Source organism: Ranitomeya imitator, chromosome 1 (assembly GCF_032444005.1).
Source record: "Ranitomeya imitator isolate aRanImi1 chromosome 1, aRanImi1.pri, whole genome shotgun sequence".
Lineage (NCBI taxonomy): Eukaryota > Metazoa > Chordata > Amphibia > Anura > Dendrobatidae > Ranitomeya > Ranitomeya imitator.
The window spans coordinates 758,618,238-758,640,899 of NC_091282.1; the positions used below are offsets into that span (position 1 = coordinate 758,618,238).

At 47.1% G+C, this 22,662-nt stretch overlaps 2 protein-coding genes across 4 annotated transcripts; one reads left to right on the forward strand and one right to left on the reverse strand.

The window, feature by feature from the left end:
- Positions 1-2,716: 2,716 nt before the first annotated feature.
- Positions 2,717-9,103, forward strand: LOC138645693 (pneumococcal serine-rich repeat protein-like). 3 transcript variants are annotated; one of them, XM_069735174.1, is made up of 7 exons: positions 2,717-5,022; positions 5,392-5,474; positions 6,301-6,362; positions 6,449-6,535; positions 6,697-6,892; positions 7,040-7,199; positions 7,972-9,103. In XM_069735174.1, the coding sequence occupies exons 3-7, from the start codon at positions 6,318-6,320 to the stop codon at positions 9,071-9,073; spliced, it is 1,590 nt and encodes a 529-aa protein (XP_069591275.1). In that variant the 5' UTR covers positions 2,717-5,022; positions 5,392-5,474; positions 6,301-6,317; the 3' UTR covers positions 9,074-9,103. The 3 variants fall into 3 exon arrangements, with proteins under 3 accessions (XP_069591275.1, XP_069591269.1, XP_069591283.1); XM_069735168.1 differs by lacking the exon at positions 2,717-5,022 and having other exon boundaries at positions 5,115-5,474; XM_069735182.1 differs by lacking the exons at positions 2,717-5,022; positions 5,392-5,474 and having other exon boundaries at positions 5,798-6,362.
- A 1,879-nt stretch (positions 9,104-10,982) lies between these two features.
- On the reverse strand, positions 10,983-12,406 carry LOC138645710 (uncharacterized). The gene is made up of 2 exons (XM_069735194.1): positions 12,229-12,406; positions 10,983-12,077 (listed from the first exon to the last, which is right to left on the reverse strand). Exons 1-2 carry the CDS (start codon positions 12,342-12,344, stop codon positions 11,192-11,194), a joined length of 1,002 nt encoding a protein of 333 aa, XP_069591295.1. The 5' UTR covers positions 12,345-12,406; the 3' UTR covers positions 10,983-11,191.
- Between the last annotated feature and the right edge of the window lie 10,256 nt (positions 12,407-22,662).

The following is a 22,662-nucleotide window of genomic DNA, read 5'->3' on the forward strand; positions in this document are numbered from 1 at the left end:
CAGCGGCTGCCGCTAGGTGTCTCTGGACCTCTTACGTAGCAGTAACAGCGGCTGCCACCAGGTGTCTCTGGACCTCTTACATAGCTGTAACAGCGGCTGCCACTAGGAGGCTCTGGACCTCTTACATAGCAGTAACAGCGGCTGCCACCAGGTGTCTCTGGACCTCTTACGTAGCAGTAACAGCGGCTGCCGCCAGGTGTCTCTGGACCTCTTACGTAGCAGTAACAGCGGCTGCCACCAGGTGCCTCTGGACCTCTTACGTAGCAGTAACAGTGGCTGCCACCAGGTGTCTCTGGACCTCTTACGCTCTGGACCTCTTACGTAGCAGTAACAGCGGCTGCCGCCAGGTGTCTCTGGACCTCTTACGTAGCAGTAACAGCGGCTGCCACCAGGTGTCTCTGGACCTCTTACGTAGCAGTAACAGCGGCTGCCACTAGGGGGCTCTGGACCTCTTACGTAGCAGTAACAGCGGCTGCCACTAGGGGGCTCTGGACCTCTTACGTAGCAGTAACAGCGGCTGCCACCAGGTGTCTCTGGACCTCTTACATAGCAGTAACAGCGGCTGCCGCCAGGTGTCTCTGGACCTCTTACGTAGCAGTAACAGCGGCTGCCACCAGGTGTCTCTGGACCTCTTACATAGCAGTAACAGCGGCTGCCACCAGGTGTCTCTGGACCTCTTACATAGCAGTAACAGCGGCTGCCACCAGGTGTCTCTGGACCTCTTACGTAGCAGTAACAGCGGCTGCCACCAGGTGTCTCTGGACCTCTTACATAGCAGTAACAGCGGCTGCCACCAGGTGTCTCTGGACCTCTTACATAGCAGTAACAGCGGCTACCACCAGGTGTCTCTGGACCTCTTACATAGTAGTAACAGCGGCTGCCACCAGGTGTCTCTGGACCTCTTACATAGCAGTAACAGCGGCTACCACCAGGTGTCTCTGGACCTCTTACATAGTAGTAACAGCGGCTGCCACTAGGGGGCTCTGGACCTCTTACGTAGCAGTAACAGCGGCTACCACCAGGTGTCTCTGGACCTCTTACATAGTAGTAACAGCGGCTGCCACTAGGGGGCTCTGGACCTCTTACGTAGCAGTAACAGCGGCTGCCACCAGGTGTCTCTGGACCTCTTACATAGCAGTAACAGCGGCTGCCACCAGGTGTCTCTGGACCTCTTACATAGCAGTAACAGCGGCTGCCACCAGGTGTCTCTGGACCTCTTACGCAGCAGTAACAGTGGCTGCCACCAGGTGTCTCTGGACCTCTTACATAGCAGTAACAGCGGCTGCCACCAGGTGTCTCTGGACCTCTTACGTAGCAGTAACAGCGGCTACCACCAGGTGTCTCTGGACCTCTTACATAGTAGTAACAGCGGCTGCCACTAGGGGGCTCTGGACCTCTTACGTAGCAGTAACAGCGGCTGCCACCAGGTGTCTCTGGACCTCTTACATAGCAGTAACAGCGGCTGCCGCCAGGTGTCTCTGGACCTCTTACGTAGCAGTAACAGCGGCTGCCACCAGGTGTCTCTGGACCTCTTACATAGCAGTAACAGCGGCTGCCACCAGGTGTCTCTGGACCTCTTACATAGCAGTAACAGCGGCTGCCACCAGGTGTCTCTGGACCTCTTACGTAGCAGTAACAGCGGCTGCCACCAGGTGTCTCTGGACCTCTTACATAGCAGTAACAGCGGCTGCCACCAGGTGTCTCTGGACCTCTTACGTAGCAGTAACAGCGGCTACCACCAGGTGTCTCTGGACCTCTTACGTAGCAGTAACAGCGGCTACCACCAGGTGTCTCTGGACCTCTTACATAGTAGTAACAGCGGCTGCCACCAGGTGTCTCTGGACCTCTTACGTAGCAGTAACAGCGGCTGCCACCAGGTGTCTCTGGACCTCTTACATAGCAGTAACAGCGGCTGCCGCCAGGTGTCTCTGGACCTCTTACGTAGCAGTAACAGCGGCTGCCACCAGGTGTCTCTGGACCTCTTACATAGCAGTAACAGCGGCTGCCACCAGGTGTCTCTGGACCTCTTACGTAGCAGTAACAGCGGCTGCCACCAGGTGTCTCTGGACCTCTTACATAGCAGTAACAGCGGCTGCCACCAGGTGTCTCTGGACCTCTTACGTAGCAGTAACAGCGGCTACCACCAGGTGTCTCTGGACCTCTTACATAGTAGTAACAGCGGCTGCCACCAGGTGTCTCTGGACCTCTTACGTAGCAGTAACAGCGGCTACCACCAGGTGTCTCTGGACCTCTTACGTAGCAGTAACAGCGGCTGCCACCAGGTGTCTCTGGACCTCTTACGTAGCAGTAACAGCGGCTGCCGCCAGGTGTCTCTGGACCTCTTACGTAGCAGTAACAGCGGCTGCCACCAGGTGTCTCTGGACCTCTTACGTAGCAGTAACAGCGGCTGCCACCAGGTGTCTCTGGACCTCTTACATAGCAGTAACAGCGGCTGCCACCAGGTGTCTCTGGACCTCTTACATAGCAGTAACAGCGGCTGCCACCAGGTGTCTCTGGACCTCTTACATAGCAGTAACAGCGGCTACCACCAGGTGTCTCTGGACCTCTTACATAGTAGTAACAGCGGCTGCCACCAGGTGTCTCTGGACCTCTTACGTAGCAGTAGTAGCGGCTACCACCAGGTGTCTCTGGACCTCTTACATAGTAGTAACAGCGGCTGCCACTAGGGGGCTCTGGACCTCTTACATAGCAGTAAGGGTACGTTCACATTAGCGTCATGCGACGCTGCGTCGCCGACGCACGACAACGCATGCGTCATGCGCCCCTATCTTTATCATTGGGGACGCATGCGTTGCGTTGTCGTGCGTTTTCAGTAAAACGCACGACGCATGCGTCGTAACACCGCACCTGGGTGGCGTCGGAGACGCTACATGTTGCATTTTCGGAGCGCCAAAAAAACGCGCGCGTCGCTCGTGCGTCGTCAATGCGTTACAATTTCCCATTGAAACGTATTGACGACGCACTTGCGTCGCGGGTGTGCGTCGTGCATGCGTTGTGCGACGCATGCGTCGTAACATAAAATGAAACAAAAAAGTGTCTAGACAGTGTCTAGACAGTGCAAACAGTGAGAAAAACATCCCCCATATATAAAGAAAATGTAGGATTGTTTGTCACTTCTGCTGCCGGCTACACAACAGGCAACATCAGACCAGACACATCAGAGCAACTGTCTTCTCATCCGCTGTCCAGAGATGTAAGTATAGAATGATTATGTGCATTTTCTACATGTTTTTACAATTTTTTTTGCAAGTAGTGTTTTATATTCTGCACTGTGGCTAAAGATATTGTGGTCTTTTTGGTCTGGTTTTGATGTACGGCATTGTGTATAGGATGGCGTTTCATTGTCTGCGGCCTTGATTAGTGTTCTTTCCAAGATTGATTTTGAGTTTCCATTTTATGGTTTGGTGTTGTTTTTGTATTCAGTTGTGCTGTTTTATTCTTCCGTTATATGATGGCGTTTCATTGTCTCTGGCCCTGTCGGTTGTTTTGTAAAGTATGGTAGTATAGAATGATTTTGCGGCCTTTTATTACATTTTTATTGCAATTTGTGTATTATTTTCAGCACTGTGGTTGTGTAAAGAATTATTAGGCAACATCAGACCAGACACATCAGAGCAACTGTCTTCTCATCCGCTGTCCAGAGATGTAAGTATAGAATGATTATGTGCATTTTCTACATGTTTTTACAATTTTTTTTGCAAGTAGTGTTTTATATTCTGCACTGTGGCTAAAGATATTGTGGTCTTTTTGGTCTGGTTTTGATGTACGGCATTGTGTATAGGATGGCGTTTCATTGTCTGCGGCCTTGATTAGTGTTCTTTCCAAGATTGATTTTGAGTTTCCATTTTTTGGTTTGGTGTTGTTTTTGTATTCAGTTGTGCTGTTTTATTCTTCCGTTATATGATGGCGTTTCATTGTCTCTGGCCCTGTCGGTTGTTTTGTAAAGTATGGTAGTATAGAATGATTTTGCGGCCTTTTATTACATTTTTATTGCAATTTGTGTATTATTTTCAGCACTGTGGTTGTGTAAAGAATTATTAGGCAACATCAGACCAGACACATCAGAGCAACTGTCTTCTCATCCGCTGTCCAGAGATGTAAGTATAGAATGATTATGTGCATTTTCTACATGTTTTTACAATTTTTTTTGCAAGTAGTGTTTTATATTCTGCACTGTGGCTAAAGATATTGTGGTCTTTTTGGTCTGGTTTTGATGTACGGCATTGTGTATAGGATGGCGTTTCATTGTCTGCGGCCTTGATTAGTGTTCTTTCCAAGATTGATTTTGAGTTTCCATTTTTTGGTTTGGTGTTGTTTTTGTATTCAGTTGTGCTGTTTTATTCTTCCGTTATATGATGGCGTTTCATTGTCTCTGGCCCTGTCGGTTGTTTTGTAAAGTATGGTAGTATAGAATGATTTTGCGGCCTTTTATTACATTTTTATTGCAATTTGTGTATTATTTTCAGCACTGTGGTTGTGTAAAGAATTATTAGGCAACATCAGACCAGACACATCAGAGCAACTGTCTTCTCATCCGCTGTCCAGAGATGTAAGTATAGAATGATTATGTGCATTTTCTACATGTTTTTACAATTTTTTTTGCAAGTAGTGTTTTATATTCTGCACTGTGGCTAAAGATATTGTGGTCTTTTTGGTCTGGTTTTGATGTACGGCATTGTGTATAGGATGGCGTTTCATTGTCTGCGGCCTTGATTAGTGTTCTTTCCAAGATTGATTTTGAGTTTCCATTTTTTGGTTTGGTGTTGTTTTTGTATTCAGTTGTGCTGTTTTATTCTTCCGTTATATGATGGCGTTTCATTGTCTCTGGCCCTGTCGGTTGTTTTGTAAAGTATGGTAGTATAGAATGATTTTGCGGCCTTTTATTACATTTTTATTGCAATTTGTGTATTATTTTCAGCACTGTGGTTGTGTAAAGAATTATTAGGCAACATCAGACCAGACACATCAGAGCAACTGTCTTCTCATCCGCTGTCCAGAGATGTAAGTATAGAATGATTATGTGCATTTTCTACATGTTTTTACAATTTTTTTTGCAAGTAGTGTTTTATATTCTACACTGTGGCTAAAGATATTGTGGTCTTTTTGGTCTGGTTTTGATGTACGGCATTGTGTATAGGATGGCGTTTCATTGTCTGCGGCCTTGATTAGTGTTCTTTCCAAGATTGATTTTGAGTTTCCATTTTTTGGTTTGGTGTTGTTTTTGTATTCAGTTGTGCTGTTTTATTCTTCCGTTATATGATGGCGTTTCATTGTCTCTGGCCCTGTCGGTTGTTTTGTAAAGTATGGTAGTATAGAATGATTTTGCGGCCTTTTATTACATTTTTATTGCAATTTGTGTATTATTTTCAGCACTGTGGTTGTGTAAAGAATTATTAGGCAACATCAGACCAGACACATCAGAGCAACTGTCTTCTCATCCGCTGTCCAGAGATGTAAGTATAGAATGATTATGTGCATTTTCTACATGTTTTTACAATTTTTTTTGCAAGTAGTGTTTTATATTCTGCACTGTGGCTAAAGATATTGTGGTCTTTTTGGTCTGGTTTTGATGTACGGCATTGTGTATAGGATGGCGTTTCATTGTCTGCGGCCTTGATTAGTGTTCTTTCCAAGATTGATTTTGAGTTTCCATTTTTTGGTTTGGTGTTGTTTTTGTATTCAGTTGTGCTGTTTTATTCTTCCATTATATGATGGCGTTTCATTGTCTCTGGCCCTGTCGGTTGTTTTGTAAAGTATGGTAGTATAGAATGATTTTGAGGCCTTTTATTACATTTTTATTGCAATTTGTGTATTATTTTCAGCACTGTGGTTGTGTAAATACATAGTTGTATGTTTCTGGTTGCGATGTATGGCGTTGTATCCCCTTCTATTTTCTCCGGCACTGTTGGTTTCATTGTAAAGTATTTATGTTTCTGCCCTTATTTTTTTTCGTGTTGAAATATTTTTTATTACAACCACATATTGTGTTTTTTGTGTTGATCCGTGCATACTGTAATTTTTCTTTTTTAAAAAAATCTTTTGGGATTACTACATTGTGTACTTGTTAATTTTCTTATCTTTAGCCTTTTGTACTCTGGCATTGGGTTGTCTCTGCCATTGTTTCTTTAATCTAATCAATGTGGCAGTGTAGTTTGCTCATCGTTAGTTCAGTTGGAGTGCAATGTTATTTGTGGTTTAAATGCCTTTTTTTTTTTAATATTATTTATTGCATGATAGTGCATAGGAGCATAGTCAATGTTATTTTTTTGTTAATTTCAGAACTGCTTTAATTAGTCATGGCCAGCGGCAGTGATTCCGGCACCCCACCGCTGAGGAGTCCGGTGAGTACATGATCTACTATTGCTTGCTATATTTTCGCTGTCATTTGTAGATGGGTCACTCAACTTTTTGTTAAACTATTTTGCAGGCTTCTTCAAGTGAGGAGGAGAACCAGGAGGAAGAGAGGGAGCAGCAGCAGGGACCACGGGGCCAAGCTGTGGTTGCAGGACGGAGCGTAAGTATTTATTTCAAACCTTTAGTTTTTTTTTGTTTTTTTTTTTGCGGGTATTGGGGGGGTGGTGGTAGGGTGTGGTGTTGTGTGTAGTAGGTGTCGGTGGAGGAGATAGGGACAATTTTTTTCTCTTTCAAACCTTCATATTTTCCATTCTTTTCTAGGTTTCACAACGGGCCCTGGATGAGCCACTTAACATTGACCTAATGGTGGCATCAATAGAAGCACGGGGCCCGTTGTGGGACAGCCGTGACCCCCAGCACGCGGACCAGGGCATATTGCGGCGTCTGTGGTTGGAGGTGGCACAAACGCTGTGGGATGGCTTCGACAGCGCTAACGCCAAGGCCAAAGCCAGTTTCCGTAAGTATTTAAAAAATAGTGCTGTGACCCATCATGCCAGGATTACACAACCGTCTGTGATGTCTTTGATTGGGATTGCACACGGTTGCGTAATCTTTTTCGATATATTATCTAAAACCTTTTTTTTTTTTTTTTTTTAATACACAGTTAAACAATTGAGGACCAGATGGCGCTCCATGAAGGACCGTTTCAAGAGGGGCCTGAAAAAGGAGGGACAGGCTCGTAGTGGTGCTGGCGCTTCAAGGACCTCGGTGTACAAGCATAACCGTATACTGCAGTTCTTGCGACCGGTCCTTGAAAGCAGAGAGTAAGTATAGTACCTATTCACACACCTAGTTTTCACAACATGCATATTCACATACTACATTCCAGTCACGTTGCTTATTGCCCAGCCATTTATTTTGCCAAGTACCAAGTATATAAATGAAGTAAAAAAAGGCTAGTTCACAGAGTTGTGCAAAAATACATACTTTTCTCCTCTTGAATCATAAGCAGAGGATCAAACATCAGCACAATACAATAGACTCTATCTACGTGTTTCAGGTGACAGGGAACATCAGACCTGAAACGCGTAGATAGTTTTTTTATTGTATTGTGCAGATGTTTCATCCTCTGCTTTTGATTGAAGTTAAAAAATTTTTTTTTTTAAACTTTTCACCACTCGTTGACCTTGAATTTTTTATTCATTTCTTATCTTCTCACACTTGCCAGGTGTATCTACGATTTTTTATACATAATAAAGTTAAATATAATAGATACGGCATACATTCCACTGCAAAGCTGGTTAGGTTCCCATGGTTGCTCAGCTCGCAGGACCTGTGATGACGTCTCGTTCACATGACCGTGACGTCATGGCAGTTCCAACCTAAGCATAATTGTCTGGCGTTGCAAACTAAAAACATGGGTGACTCTTTAGAATTAAATAAATACCGTTTGTTTAATATTGATGGTGCATATGCAGTGTCAATATTAAAAATAGTGTAATATTAATGGCGGTAATGGATACCTGGCGGTAAAATGTTCTGACGCATGTGAAATGTGATATTTTTTATACTAATGGTTTCCTTATGTTTTCACAGAACACACAGCAGCACCCGCGAGACTGTCCAATCCTCAAGACGACCCTCAAGAGCGGTCCTTTGTGAAGCGCCATCTGAACTGTCGCGGCCATCCCACAGCGAGAGCAGGTCTGCAACAACACAATCTGGCGAACCGGCAGCCGGTCCATCAGATGTTCCTCTGGCCGAGGCCTCTGTTGCTCCGTCCTTTGGGTCTTCCCGACAGCGTCAGCGGGCCTCGGACAGGGCGCCCATGTCCGAATTTTTACATCTGAGTACCGTATTTCAGAATGGTTTCAAGGCGCTGTGCGATAAAATGTGCAATATCGAACGGCGTCTTGAAAACATCGAAACGGATCTCTCGAGGCCGGCAAAACATTTCTTTAGTGCCATTCACAACGGCATGGTGGAACATCTTACGCCGGAACTCCAGATTTCGTTCATGCAGGGCTGCAACAATTTATATGTCAGTGCTCTGCAGCAGGCTCGGGTCATGCAGTCAGCGACAAATATGCCCGCAGTACCATCGCTGGCTGCCATGACTCCGACTCCTGCTGCAGAGCACCACCACAGAGGTCCGCGTGCCGAGGGCCACCGCCGCCGCCACCGCCACCACAGAACTGAGCCCCAAAGTTCCGAGCCTGACAGGCCTTCAAGGGGGCACAGACGGGAAGCCGACCCCCACCCAGAGGGAGAGAGGAGGAAAAAGAAGAAGAAGAAGACCATGACGACCACAAGCACTACGTCCTTGGCTATGGCTGCTCCCCAAAGTACCACCAGAACACAGCCTGGGTCGACCCGGAGCACACCAAGTACCCAGGCTGGGTCTACACGGAGTACACCCACTACCCAGCCTGGGTCAACCAGGAGTACACCATCTACACAGCCTGGGTCGACCCAGAGCCGGAGTAGCCAGCCAAGGACACTGGTCGTCCCTCCTCCTCTCTCACCTGCTTCTGTTGCAGTCTCGCCACCACCATCCACTGGCTGGACTGATGTCGGCATCCCGTCTAGTGTCATAGAGTATGCTGCTTCCTCCCCCTCTTCCTCCTCCTCGGTCTCCTCATCACAAAAAACTGGGGGATATGAATCCCCTTTGGTTGCGGACATTGGCACCCCTTAAAACCGGGTTCCCTTTTTTTATTTTTTTTGTAACACAAAATAAATTTGTTATATTTTTAAAAAAAAAAAATTTTGGTTTTTATTGTCTCAAATAAAGTTTGCACCAAATCACACCTTGCGCCGTACACACAAATCGTGTCTTTGTAACACCAGATGTGCAATGTGTGACAATATTATCTCTATTTTTTTTAACATTTTCTTATATGGCTGTCGTTCATTGTACTCAGATGTTACAAACACAAACAGCATTGCTCAATATGTCACGTTTACAAAGTACCATCACACAACGATTTCAGTATGGATATAGTTGTTTTAACTTTGTCTTTTCTGAAATCGTAAAACGATTGAGCCCCTGCTGTGATTTTTTGGTTATCAGCAAATGATTTGGAATATTTTTTGGGAAAACTTATCAGAAGCTGTCATTGTTGGATTGGTGAGTTCACACCAATCCAGCGATGTCTTTGTTTTAAACAAGGGAAAATTGGGTAGTGCACTGTTTTAATCACTGAAATAAAAAGTTTACAATACCCCACTAATATAAAAAGGTGTCTACCAAGTCCCTCGCCGTCATCTTTCCGCACTGACACTGTGATTCCCGCCCGTAAAGCTGAGCACACCGTTGCCTTAAACGCTGTGCTGTGCTTTAGGGCTGGCACAGTACGGGAAGCTGACGGCGATGGACGTTTCACACACCGTAGTGTAAAGGTACCTTCACACATAACGATATTGTTAACGATATCGTTGCTATTTGTGACGTAGCAACGATATAGTTAATTAAATCGTTATGTGTGACAGCGACCAACGATCAGGCCCCTGCTGGGAGATCGTTGGTCGCTGAATAAAGTCCAGAACTTTATTTCGTCGATGGACTCCCTGGAGACATCGCTGGATCGGCGTGTGTGACACCGATCCAGCGATGTCTTCACTGGTAACCAGGGTAAACATCGGGTAACTAAGCGCAGGGCCGCGCTTAGTAACCCGATGTTTACCCTGGTTACCATGCTAAAAGTAAAAAAAACAAACACTACATACTTACCTAACGCTGTCTGTCCTCCAGCGCTGTGCTCTGCACTCCTCCTGTACTGTCTGTGAGCCGGAAAGCAGAGCGGTGACGTCACCGCTCTGATTTCCAGCTCACAGACAGTACAGGAGGAGAGCAGAGAAGCAGAGCGCAGCGCTGGAGGACAGACGGCTGTAGGTAAGTATGTAGTGTTTGTTTTTTTTTACTTTTAGCATGGTAACCAGGGTAAACATCGGGTTACTAAGCGCGGCCCTGCGCTTAGTTACCCGATGTTTACCCTGGTTACCGGCATCGTTGGTCGCTGGAGAGCGGTCTGTGTGACAGCTCTCCAGCGACCAAACAGCGACGCTGCAGCGATCCGAATCGTTGTCTGTATCGCTGCAGCGTCGCTAAATGTGAAGGGGCCTTAAGGTTTTTTTTGTAATTAACATTACATTAACAATAGTAAATATCGTGAGTGTGGCATTACACAGATTGCTCTTTTTTTGTTGCTGGGGAGCTGTATGTGTGACAGCTCTCCAGCAACCATGCGACAACTAAACAACGATCTCGGTCCAGTCGTATCACTGGTCGGTATCGGTGGATAATAGTTTTATTAAATGTACCTTAAGAATATTGTTCAGGTGAGATGGAAGCAATGTTGACAGTGTCACCACTATTTGACTCTGGACGTATTATAGCATCCTGAGTACAATAGTGTTCACTCTGTAGAGTTTAGCAAACATGATCGTCTCCCTCCTTGTCAAGCCTTGTTCCATATGCAAATAGTCTGCAGGATTAAAAATGGTTGACAAGGTGGGAGCCGATTATGTTATGCCTCAATACTATGAAACACACAAATTTTGTGGCACACACATTAGTACTTTCAATAAATTCAATAAATTTCAATAAATTTGGATTTTTTAAATTTTATTAATATGTATAAACGTATGAAATTTTTTTTTTTAAAAACTGAAAGGCTCAAGAAGTGTATTTGAAAACACAACACATTATACATCCAGGGAACATTAAAACAATAACCATAGAATCACCATACATAGGATGGTTAAATGATGAACACAACAGTGTTTACATGACATCATAATAAAACATACAGAATTAGACCATTTCATCTTGCCATGAAACACGGCCAACATCGGAAACAAAGTATGCAGCAAATTGGTCCCTCATATGAGCAATCTCCACAGTTGTCCGCAGAGGATGATCTTGATAATCAGGCAATGGATTTTGTATGTGTTCATCGAGTTCCACGTTGACTCTCTCTTTATCAATAATAAAATTGTGGAGAACCACACACGCCTTCACCACCTCATCCACTGTCTCAATTTTCAAATTTATAGCGGATCCTAATATACGCCATTTGGAGACCAGGATGCCAAAGGCGCACTCCACAGTTCTTCTGGCCCTGGACAGTCTATAATTAAATATAGTTTTGGTACGGTCCAACCCACGACTGGAGTACGGTTTCAGTAGGTTGCCACTCATTTGAAAAGCCTCATCACCAACAACAACAAATGGCAGGTCCGGGCCGTCAGTGTTGGGAAGAGGTCGTGGATGGGGGAAATTAAAATTGTTATTGTACAATCTTTGGCCCATATCAGACTCCTTAAATGTCCGTGAATCATTTGCACGACCAAAGGCTCCAATGTCCACAGCGAGAAACCTGCAGTCCGCACCAGCAATTGCCATCAGCACAGTGGAAAAGTATTTTTTATAATTATAAAAAAGAGATCCACTTCTTGACGGCTTGGTAATCCTAATGTGCTTCCCATCCACAGCTCCGATACAGTTAGGGAAAGAACAAACTTTGTGGAATTTTTGGGCGTTGGCATGCCATATTTCTTGTGTAGGGATGGGCAAAAATTCCTCCCGGAGGTTGTCCCACAATGCGCGGCATGTGTCTGCAATAATACCCGACAGTGTTGAGACTCCAATCCGAAACTGGAAATGCAGTGATCTCAATGTCTCTCCGGTAGCCAGGAAACTGACAAGAAGAAAAATAAATAAATATAATTAATTTAATTGTTATGAATGAATTTTCCATTTTTAATTACAATCCCCCACCCCGCAAAACAAAAACATGTTAATTTAAAAAATGGCTAGAACATATAAATCCTTCACATTCCATTACGTACCGTAGAGTCACCAGCAGACGCTCCTCAGGGGAAATCGATTTACGGAGCTGCGTGTCCTGCCTGGAAATGGTTCCTTCCACCAGACGCAGCAGATATCGAAAGCTGTCTTTTGTCATCCTGGTGTATTCTAAGTATTTGTCCTGGTTCTCATTTAATTCGCCAAAAAGACAATGGTACGCTCCACGACTAGAGTTGAGCGACCTTGACCTTTTTAGAGTCGAGCCGGGTTTTGCGAAACCCGACTATGTCCAAAGTCGGGTCGAGTGAAATCGGCCGATTATGACGTAAAGTCGGGATCGACCGAAACACGAAACCCAATGCAAGTCAATGGGGCAGCATAGTCGGCAGTGAGTGGGGGCCAGGAAAACACCTAGAGTGCCCATTTTAATGTCAAAACCATCCATTCTTCTTAATGAAGCTTGTCAAGCGTAATTTACCTTATAATAATTGGAAGGCATTTGAAATTGGGGGTCATTTGGCTAAAGTTGTGGGGGGTAGGGCTGGTTCAAGTAATTAGTGGGCCCAGGAAATCTGGACCACGTCACGGCAGTGGAGCAGGGAGAGGTAAGTATTTCAACTTTGCAAGTGCTGTGAACCTGAGCAAGCAGGGGGGGCCCACTCGTTGGCATTGGCACTGGCACAGGGCCCCTCAAAGTACAGCGGTGTGTTTGCACGGCGGGGGCGCCTCCCACCGGCAGCAACACTTTAGCGTACTATGAGAGGCCCTGTGCCAGTGACGTCGCCAACTAGTATTCCTCCCCCCACCTGATGAAGGAACCTGCACTTTCATCTGCACCTTCCTCTTTGTCCCCGTGTAAGGTGGTATGGTATGCGGGAAGAGCAACCTGACTTTCAGCAGGGTCACAATGTTGTTGTGTAGCGTGCACGGGGAATGTTGCGTTATGGGTCAATGTACCAGCAGACTCATCTATCACTGGCTGGGCAATGGGCACGATGAAGTGGAAACACAGATATAGGCCCAAAGAAGAAAGTGGGCTAAATGCAGTTCAAAATTGGTAACACAGGAATAACCAGGGGGCATTGCAGTGGAGGACAACTGGAATGAGAGGCTGACACAGAGAGTAGGGCCAAATCAGTAAGTAGTCGAAATGCAGTTCAAAATTGGCAACCGTAGTAAACAGGCGGCACAGCTTTGTTCAGTGGAGGAGAACAGCAAGGAGTGGCAGACACCGATAGTAGGCCCCAACCCAACTAGTAGGCCAAATGCAGTCTAACATTAACAACTACTTAACGAGAGGCTGAAAATGGAATTTCAGGACAGGAAACCAGGAGAACAGCAAGGAGTGGCAGACACCGATAGTAGGCCCCAAACCAACTAGTACGCCAAATGCAGTTGTTCCATTTAACCACAATTTAATGAGAGCCTGAAGATAGAAGCTCAGGAAAGGCAACCTGGGGAACACCTTGGAGTGTAACACACCATCTCTCTCCACCCCATACCCATTTTGTAGGCCTAATGCTGTGTACTTTTCTACAACTACTAAACGAGAGTCGGAAGACCGAAGCAATGGCAAGGAAACCTGGGGAACACCTTGGAGTGTAACACACCATCTCTCTCCACCCCATACCCAATTTGTAGGCCTAATGCAGCCTACTTTCCGACACCTACTAAACGAGAGCATGAAGATCGAAGCTCAGGAAAGGCAACCTGGGGAACACCTTGGAGTGTAACACACCATCTCTCTCCACCCCATACCCATTTTTTAGGCCTAATGCAGTGTACTTTTCTACAACTACTAAACGAGAGTCGGAAGACCGAAGCAATGGCAAGGAAACCTGGGGAACACCTTGGAGTGTAACACACCATCTCTCTCCACCCCATTCCCCATTTTTTAGGCCTAATGCAGCCTACTTTCCGACACCTACTAAACGAGAGCATGAAGATCGAAGCTCAGGAAAGGCAACCTGGGGAACACCTTGGAGTGTAACACACCATCTCTCTCCACCCCATACCCATTTTGTAGGCCTAATGCTGTGTACTTTTCTACAACTACTAAACGAGAGTCGGAAGACCGAAGCAATGGCAAGGAAACCTGGGGAACACCTTGGAGTGTAACACACCATCTCTCTCCACCCCATTCCCCATTTTTTAGGCCTAATGCAGCCTACTTTCCGACACCTACTAAACGAGAGCATGAAGATCGAAGCTCAGGAAAGGCAACCTGGGGAACACCTTGGAGTGTAACACACCATCTCTCTCCACCCCATACCCATTTTGTAGGCCTAATGCTGTGTACTTTTCTACAACTACTAAACGAGAGTCGGAAGACCGAAGCAATGGCAAGGAAACCTGGGGAACACCTTGGAGTGTAACACACCATCTCTCTCCACCCCATACCCAATTTGTAGGCCTAATGCAGCCTACTTTCCGACACCTACTAAACGAGAGCATGAAGATCGAAGCTCAGGAAAGGCAACCTGGTGAAAACCTTGGAGTGTAACACAACCTGTCTCTACACCCCACACACAATTAGTAGGCCTAATGCAGCGTAGTTTCCAACAGCTACTAAACGAGAGCCGGAAGATCGAAGCTCAGGAAAGGCAACCTGGGGAACACCTTGGAGTGTAACACAACCTCTCTCTACACCACGGAAGGGCTGATTCTTAGGAAGGAAGGCTGTTGTAAATAAGCATTGCGCGTCCGAGGGTGATTATATTCTTATTCGGTATCTACTCACCCTCGGACGCGCCATGCTTCTTGATTTGTAATTAATGTTTATTTGCAATGTGCTTTTGACTTACTCAATTATTTTTTTAATTATTGATTTTATTAAATTAATAGTTTAACATCTTATTGGAAATAATTTAAAGGAGACGCGACAGGACAACACTCGGTGGATGCCATATCTGTGTTAACAACTCCAAAAAACTTTCAGTTAACTTCTTGCAGGAGAAAGAAATTGTAGCTGTTGGACCTTTGTAGTACAGTTCCAGATATTTGTTGTGTGTTTGTTTTGATTGTTAAAATGTCTGCATTTGAGATCTCAACACGATCTTATTTTTTATAATCAAATTAATTTTTTAAATATTTTATTAGGTTGGTTCAAGGGGTACACAGGCCGCAGTAGACAGGTCAGTGGAGGCCTAGTGGAAGGAGGGACCACAGACAGGCATCGAAGGCCTAAAATAATAACACATGGCTGTAGGCAATTTTAAATTGGTTCCAGGGGTACACGGGCAGCAGTGCCCTGGTCAGTGTAGTAGTAGTTGAAAGAATGGACCGCAGACAGGCATCGAAGGCCTAAAATAAAAAAATTGGGCTGGCTGTAGGCAATTTTAAATTGGTTCCAGGGGTACACGGGCAGCAGTGGTGTGGTCAGTGGAGGCCTAGTGGAAGGAGTGACCGCAGAAAGGCATCGAAGGCCTAAAATATTAACACATGGCTGTAGTCAATTTTAAATTGGTTCCAGGGGTACTTGGGCAGCAGTGCCCTGGTCAGTGTAGTAGTAGTTGAAAGAATGGACCGCAGACAGGCATCGAAGGCCTAAAATAAAAAAATTGGGCTGGCTGTAGGCAATTTTAAATTGGTTCCAGGGGTACACGGGCAGCAGTGGTGTGGTCAGTGGAGGCCTAGTGGAAGGAGTGACCGCAGACAGGCATCGAAGGCCTAAAATAATCACACATGGCTGTAGGCAATTTTAAATTGGTTCCAGGGGTACACGGGCAGCAGTGGTGTGGTCAGTGGAGGCCTAGTGGAAGGAGTGACCGCAGACAGGCATCGAAGGCCTAAAATAATAACACATGGCTGTAGGCAATTTTAAATTGGTTCCAGGGTTACACGGGCAGCAGTGGTGTGGTCAGTGGAGGCCTAGTGGAAGGAGTGACCGCAGACAGGCATCGAAGGCCTAAAATAATCACACATGGCTGTAGGCAATTTTAAATTGGTTCCAGGGGTACACGGGCAGCAGTGGTGTGGTCAGTGGAGGCCTAGTGGAAGGAGTGACCACAGACAGGCATCGAAGGCCTAAAATATTAACACATGGCTGTAGTCAATTTTAAATTGGTTCCAGGGGTACTTGGGCAGCAGTGCCCTGGTCAGTGTAGTAGTAGTTGAAAGAATGGACCGCAGACAGGCATCGAAGGCCTAAAATAAAAAAATTGGGCTGGCTGTAGGCAATTTTAAATTGGTTCCAGGGGTACACGGGCAGCAGTGGTGTGGTCAGTGGAGGCCTAGTGGAAGGAGTGACCGCAGACAGGCATCGAAGGCCTAAAATAATCACACATGGCTGTAGGCAATTTTAAATTGGTTCCAGGGGTACACGGGCAGCAGTGGTGTGGTCAGTGGAGGCCTAGTGGAAGGAGTGACCGCAGACAGGCATCGAAGGCCTAAAATAATCACACATGGCTGTAGGCAATTTTAAATTGGTTCCAGGGGTACACGGGCAGCAGTGGTGTGGTCAGTGGAGGCCTAGTGGAAGGAGTGACCGCAGACAGGCATCGAAGGCCTAAAATAATAACACATGGCTGTAGGCAATTTTAAATTGGTTCCAGGGGTACACGGGCAGCAGTGGTGTGGTCAGTGGAGGCCTAGTGGAAGGAGTGACCGCAGACAGGCATCGAAGGCCTAAAATAATAACACATGGCTGTAGGCAATTTTAAATTGGTTCCAGGGGTACACGGGCAGCAGTGCCCTGGTCAGTGTAATAGTAGTTGAAAGAATGGACCGCAGACAGGCATCGAAGGCCTAAAATAAAAAAAATTGGGCTGGCTGTAGGCAATTTTAAATTGGTTCCAGGGGTACACGGGCAGCAGTGGTGTGGTCAGTGGAGGCCTAGTGGAAGGAGTGACCGCAGACAGGCATCGAAGGCCTAAAATAATAACACATGGCTGTAGGCAATTTTAAATTGGTTCCAGGGTTACACGGGCAGCAGTGGTGTGGTCAGTGGAGGCCTAGTGGAAGGAGTGACCGCAGACAGGCATCGAAGGCCTAAAATAATCACACATGGCTGTAGGCAATTTTAAATTGGTTCCAGGGGTACACGGGCAGCAGTGGTGTGGTCAGTGGAGGCCTAGTGGAAGGAGTGACCACAGACAGGCATCGAAGGCCTAAAATATTAACACATGGCTGTAGTCAATTTTAAATTGGTTCCAGGGGTACTTGGGCAGCAGTGCCCTGGTCAGTGTAGTAGTAGTTGAAAGAATGGACCGCAGACAGGCATCGAAGGCCTAAAATAAAAAAATTGGGCTGGCTGTAGGCAATTTTAAATTGGTTCCAGGGGTACACGGGCAGCAGTGGTGTGGTCAGTGGAGGCCTAGTGGAAGGAGTGACCGCAGACAGGCATCGAAGGCCTAAAATAATCACACATGGCTGTAGGCAATTTTAAATTGGTTCCAGGGGTACACGGGCAGCAGTGGTGTGGTCAGTGGAGGCCTAGTGGAAGGAGTGACCGCAGACAGGCATCGAAGGCCTAAAATAATAACACATGGCTGTAGGCAATTTTAAATTGGTTCCAGGGGTACACGGGCAGCAGTGGTGTGGTCAGTGGAGGCCTAGTGGAAGGAGTGACCGCAGACAGGCATCGAAGGCCTAAAATATTAACACATGGCTGTAGTCAATTTTAAATTGGTTCCAGGGGTACTTGGGCAGCAGTGCCCTGGTCAGTGTAGTAGTAGTTGAAAGAATGGACCGCAGACAGGCATCGAAGGCCTAAAATAAAAAAATTGGGCTGGCTGTAGGCAATTTTAAATTGGTTCCAGGGGTACACGGGCAGCAGTGGTGTGGTCAGTGGAGGCCTAGTGGAAGGAGTGACCGCAGACAGGCATCGAAGGCCTAAAATAATAAAACATGGCTGTAGGCAATTTTAAATTGGTTCCAGGGGTACACGGGCAGCAGTGGTCTGGTCAGTGGAAGTCTAGTGGAAGGAGTGACCGCAGACAGGCTTCGAAGGCCTAACATAACAAACTTGGGCTGGCTGTAGGCACTTTTAAATTGGTTCCAGGGGTACATGGGCAGCAGTGTATGGTCAGTGGAAGTCTAGTGGAAGGAGTGACCGCAGACAGGCTTCCAAGGCCTAACATAACAAACTTGGGCTGGCTGTAGGCACTTTTAAATTGGTTCCAGGGGTACACGGGCAGCAGTGGTGTGGTCAGTGGAAGTCTAGTGGAAGGAGTGACCGCAGACAGGCTTCCAAGGCCTAACATAACAAACTTGGGCTGGCTGTAGGCACTTTTAAATTGGTTCCAGGGGTACACGTGCAGCAGTGGTCTGGTCAGTGGAAGTCTAGTGGAAGGAGTGACCGCAGACAGGCTTCGAAGGCCTAACATAACAAACTTGGGCTGGCTGTAGGCACTTTTAAATTGGTTCCAGGGGTACATGGGCAGCAGTGTATGGTCAGTGGAAGTCTAGTGGAAGGAGTGACCGCAGACAGGCTTCCAAGGCCTAACATAACAAACTTGGGCTGGCTGTAGGCACTTTTAAATTGGTTCCAGGGGTACATGGGCAGCAGTGGTCTGGTCAGTGGAAGTCTAGTGGAAGGAGTGACCGCAGACAGGCTTCCAAGGCCTAACATAACAAACTTGGGCTGGCTGTAGGCACTTTTAAATTGGTTCCAGGGGTACACGGGCAGCAGTGGTGTGGTCAGTGGAGGCCTAGTGGAAGGAGTGACCGCAGACAGGCATCGAAGGCCTAAAATAATCACACATGGCTGTAGGCAATTTTAAATTGGTTCCAGGGGTACACGGGCAGCAGTGGTGTGGTCAGTGGAGGCCTAGTGGAAGGAGTGACCGCAGACAGGCATCGAAGGCCTAAAATAATAAAACATGGCTGTAGGCAATTTTAAATTGGTTCCAGGGGTACACGGGCAGCAGTGGTCTGGTCAGTGGAAGTCTAGTGGAAGGAGTGACCGCAGACAGGCTTCGAAGGCCTAACATAACAAACTTGGGCTGGCTGTAGGCACTTTTAAATTGGTTCCAGGGGTACACGGGCAGCAGTGGTCTGGTCAGTGGAAGTCTAGTGGAAGGAGTGACCGCAGACAGGCTTCCAAGGCCTAACATAACAAACTTGGGCTGGCTGTAGGCACTTTTAAATTGGTTCCAGGGGTACATGGGCAGCAGTGTATGGTCAGTGGAAGTCTAGTGGAAGGAGTGACCGCAGACAGGCTTCCAAGGCCTAACATAACAAACTTGGGCTGGCTGTAGGCACTTTTAAATTGGTTCCAGGGGTACACGGGCAGCAGTGGTCTGGTCAGTGGAAGTCTAGTGGAAGGAGTGACCGCAGACAGGCTTCCAAGGCCTAACATAACAAACTTGGGCTGGCTGTAGGCACTTTTAAATTGGTTCCAGGGGTACACGGGCAGCAGTGGTCTGGTCAGTGGAAGTCTAGTGGAAGGAGTGACCGCAGACAGGCTTCGAAGGCCTAACATAACAAACTTGGGCTGGCTGTAGGCACTTTTAAATTGGTTCCAGGGGTACATGGGCAGCAGTGGTCTGGTCAGTGGAAGTCTAGTGGAAGGAGTGACCGCAGACAGGCTTCCAAGGCCTAACATAACAAACTTGGGCTGGCTGTAGGCACTTTTAAATTGGTTCCAGGGGTACACGGGCAGCAGTGGTCTGGTCAGTGGAAGCCTAGTGGAAGGAGTGACCGCAGACAGGCTTCGAAGGCCTAACATAACAAACTTGGGCTGGCTGTAGGCACTTTTAAATTGGTTCCAGGGGTACATGGGCAGCAGTGGTCTGGTCAGTGGAAGTCTAGTGGAAGGAGTGACCGCAGACAGGCTTCCAAGGCCTAACATAACAAAATTGGGCTGGCTGTAGGCACTTTAAATTGGTTCCAGGGGTACATGGGCAGCAGTGTATGGTCAGTGGAAGTCTAGTGGAAGGAGTGACGGCAGACAGTCTTCGAAGGCCTAACATAACAAAATTGGGCTGACTGTAGGCACTTTTAAATTGGTTCCAGGGTAACACGGCCAGCAGTGGCCTGGTCAGTGTAGTAGTTGTAGAAAGAAGGGACCGCAGACAGGCTTCGAAGGCCTAACATAACAAAAATGTCAAAACAATGGTATTGTCAGTGCCAGGCATTGAAGGATGTCAGCGCCTAGACTACACATTGGTGAAGCTGTGAGAGATAATTTTGCTAGTGGTAGAGCACTGTTTGAGCTGGGGGGGGGAACTGGCTTGTGGCCGGCGGTACAGGCACAGGGCCCCTCATATTACAACGGTGTGTCTGACGTTGGGTGCGCACCACCACCGCCAGAGACACTTTATTGTACTATGAGGGACCCAGTGGCAGTGCCGTCGACCAAAAGCGGCCACACCCACCTCTTCAGACAAACAGCACTCTCAAGGGTCCAAGCGCAAAGTGGCGATAGCACGGCCCCGTGTGGGGAGTTTGGCCATTTCGTGAGGTGGAAACATGTCGTATGCTGGACAATCAGGTGAAGAAAATTACGAGATTGGAAAAGTCATTCAGAATAGTCCACAGGCAAGACCTTTTCATAGGAAAGCTAGGTGTCAGCCGGGCAGGGTGGGGCAAAAGATTTTGAAATCCAGTTGTGGTTCATTTTAATGAAGGTTAGATCATCTACATTTTGGGTAGCCAGACGAGTCCTTTTTTCTGTTAGTATTGAACCTGCAGCACTGAATACTCTTTCTGATAGGACACTAGCTGCCGGGCAAGCAAGCTCCTGCAATGCATATTCTGCCAATTCTGGCCAGGTGTCTAATTTGGATGCCCAGTAATCAAATGGGAATGACGGTTGAGGGAGAACGTCGATAAGGGATGAAAAATAGTTTGTAACCATACTGGACAAATGTTGTCTCCTGTCACTTTGAATTGATGCTGCAGTACCTGTCCTGTCTGCGGTCATAGAAAAATCACTCCACAACCTGGTCAGAAAACCCCTCTGGCCAACGCCACTTCTGATTTCTGCCCCTCTAACACCTCTGGTCTGCTGGCCCCTGGAGCTCGTGTGAGAACGATCACGGGCGCTGTGTGCAGGGAATGCCAGAAGCAAACGGTCAACAAGAGTTGATTGTTTTGTTGCTAATATTAGTTCCAAGTTCTCATGTGGCATAATATTTTGCAATTTGCCTTTATAGCGAGGATCAAGGAGGCAAGCCAACCAGTAATCGTCATCGTTCATCATTTTTGTAATGCGTGTGTCCCTTTTGAGGATACGCAAGGCATAATCCGCCATGTGGGCCAAAGTTCCCGTTGTCAAATCTGCGGTTGTGCTTGGTTGAGGGGCAGTTGCAGGCAAATCTACGTCACTTGTGTCCCTCAAAAAACCAGAACCCGGCCTTGCCACGCCACCAATTTCCCGTGCCCCCGGGAAAGCTTCCTCATTAAAAATATACTCATCCCCATCATCCTCCTCATCCTCCACCTCCTCTTCGCCCGGTACCTCGTCATGTACACTGCCCTGACCAGACAATCGCTGACTGTCATCAAGGCTTTCCTCTTCCTCTGGTGCAGACGCCTGATCCTTTATGTGCGTCAAACTTTGCATCAGCAGACGCATTAGGGGGATGCTCATGCTTATTATGGCGTTGTCTGCACTAACCAGCCGTGTGCATTCCTCAAAACACTGAAGGACTTGACACATGTCTTGAATCTTCGACCACTGCACACCTGACAACTCCATGTCTGCCATCCTACTGCCTGCCCATGTATGTGTATCCTCCCACAAAAACATAACAGCCCGCCTCTGTTCGCACAGTCTCTGAAGCATGTGCAGTGTTGAGTTCCACCTTGTTGCAACGTCTATGATTAGGCGATGCTGGGGAAGGTTCAAAGAACGCTGATAGGTCTGCATACGGCTGGAGTGTACAGGCGAACGGCGGATATGTGCGCAAAGTCCACGCACTTTGAGGAGCAGGTCGGATAACCCCGGATAACTTTTCAGGAAGCACTGCACCACCAGGTTTAAGGTGTGAGCCAGGCAAGGAATGTGTTTCAGTTGGGAAAGGGAGATGGCAGCCATGAAATTCCTTCCGTTATCACTCACTACCTTGCCTGCCTCAAGATCTACAGTGCCCAGCCACGACTGCGTTTCTTGCTGCAAGAACTCGGACAGAACTTCCGCGGTGTGTCTATTGTCGCCCAAACACTTCATAGCCAATACAGCCTGCTGACGTATGCCAGTAGCTGCCCCATAATGGGAGACCTGGTGTGCAACAGTGGCAGGTGCGGATGGAGTGTTTGTGCGACTGCGGTCTGTGGACGAGCTCTTGCTTCTGCAGGAGGACGAGGAGGAGGAGGAGGAGGAGGGGGTGCGAACGGCTACAGACAACTGTTTACTAGACCGTGGGCTAGGCAGAACTGTCCCAAACTTGCTGTCCCCTGTGGACCCTGAATCCACCACATTTACCCAGTGTGCCGTGATGGACACGTAACGTCCCTGGCCATGCCTACTGGTCCATGCATCTGTTGTCAGGTGCACCTTTGTGCTCACAGATTGCCTGAGTGCATGGACG

What these genes read in the sequence shown, in the direction of transcription:
- LOC138645693 (XM_069735174.1), top strand. Translation starts at nt 6,318, where the DNA reads ATGGCCAGCGGCAGTGATTCCGGCACCCCACCGCTGAGGAGTCCG. An exon ending in CCCCACCGCTGAGGAGTCCG is followed by an intron (nt 6,363 to 6,448) that starts GTGAGTACATGA and finishes ACTATTTTGCAG; the next exon opens with GCTTCTTCAAGTGAGGAGGA. An exon ending in CCGGTCCTTGAAAGCAGAGA is followed by an intron (nt 7,200 to 7,971) that starts GTAAGTATAGTA and finishes ATGTTTTCACAG; the next exon opens with AACACACAGCAGCACCCGCG.
- LOC138645710 (XM_069735194.1), bottom strand. Translation starts at nt 12,344, where the DNA reads ATGACAAAAGACAGCTTTCGATATCTGCTGCGTCTGGTGGAAGGAACC. An exon ending in CGTCTGCTGGTGACTCTACG is followed by an intron (nt 12,078 to 12,228) that starts GTACGTAATGGA and finishes TCTTCTTGTCAG; the next exon opens with TTTCCTGGCTACCGGAGAGA.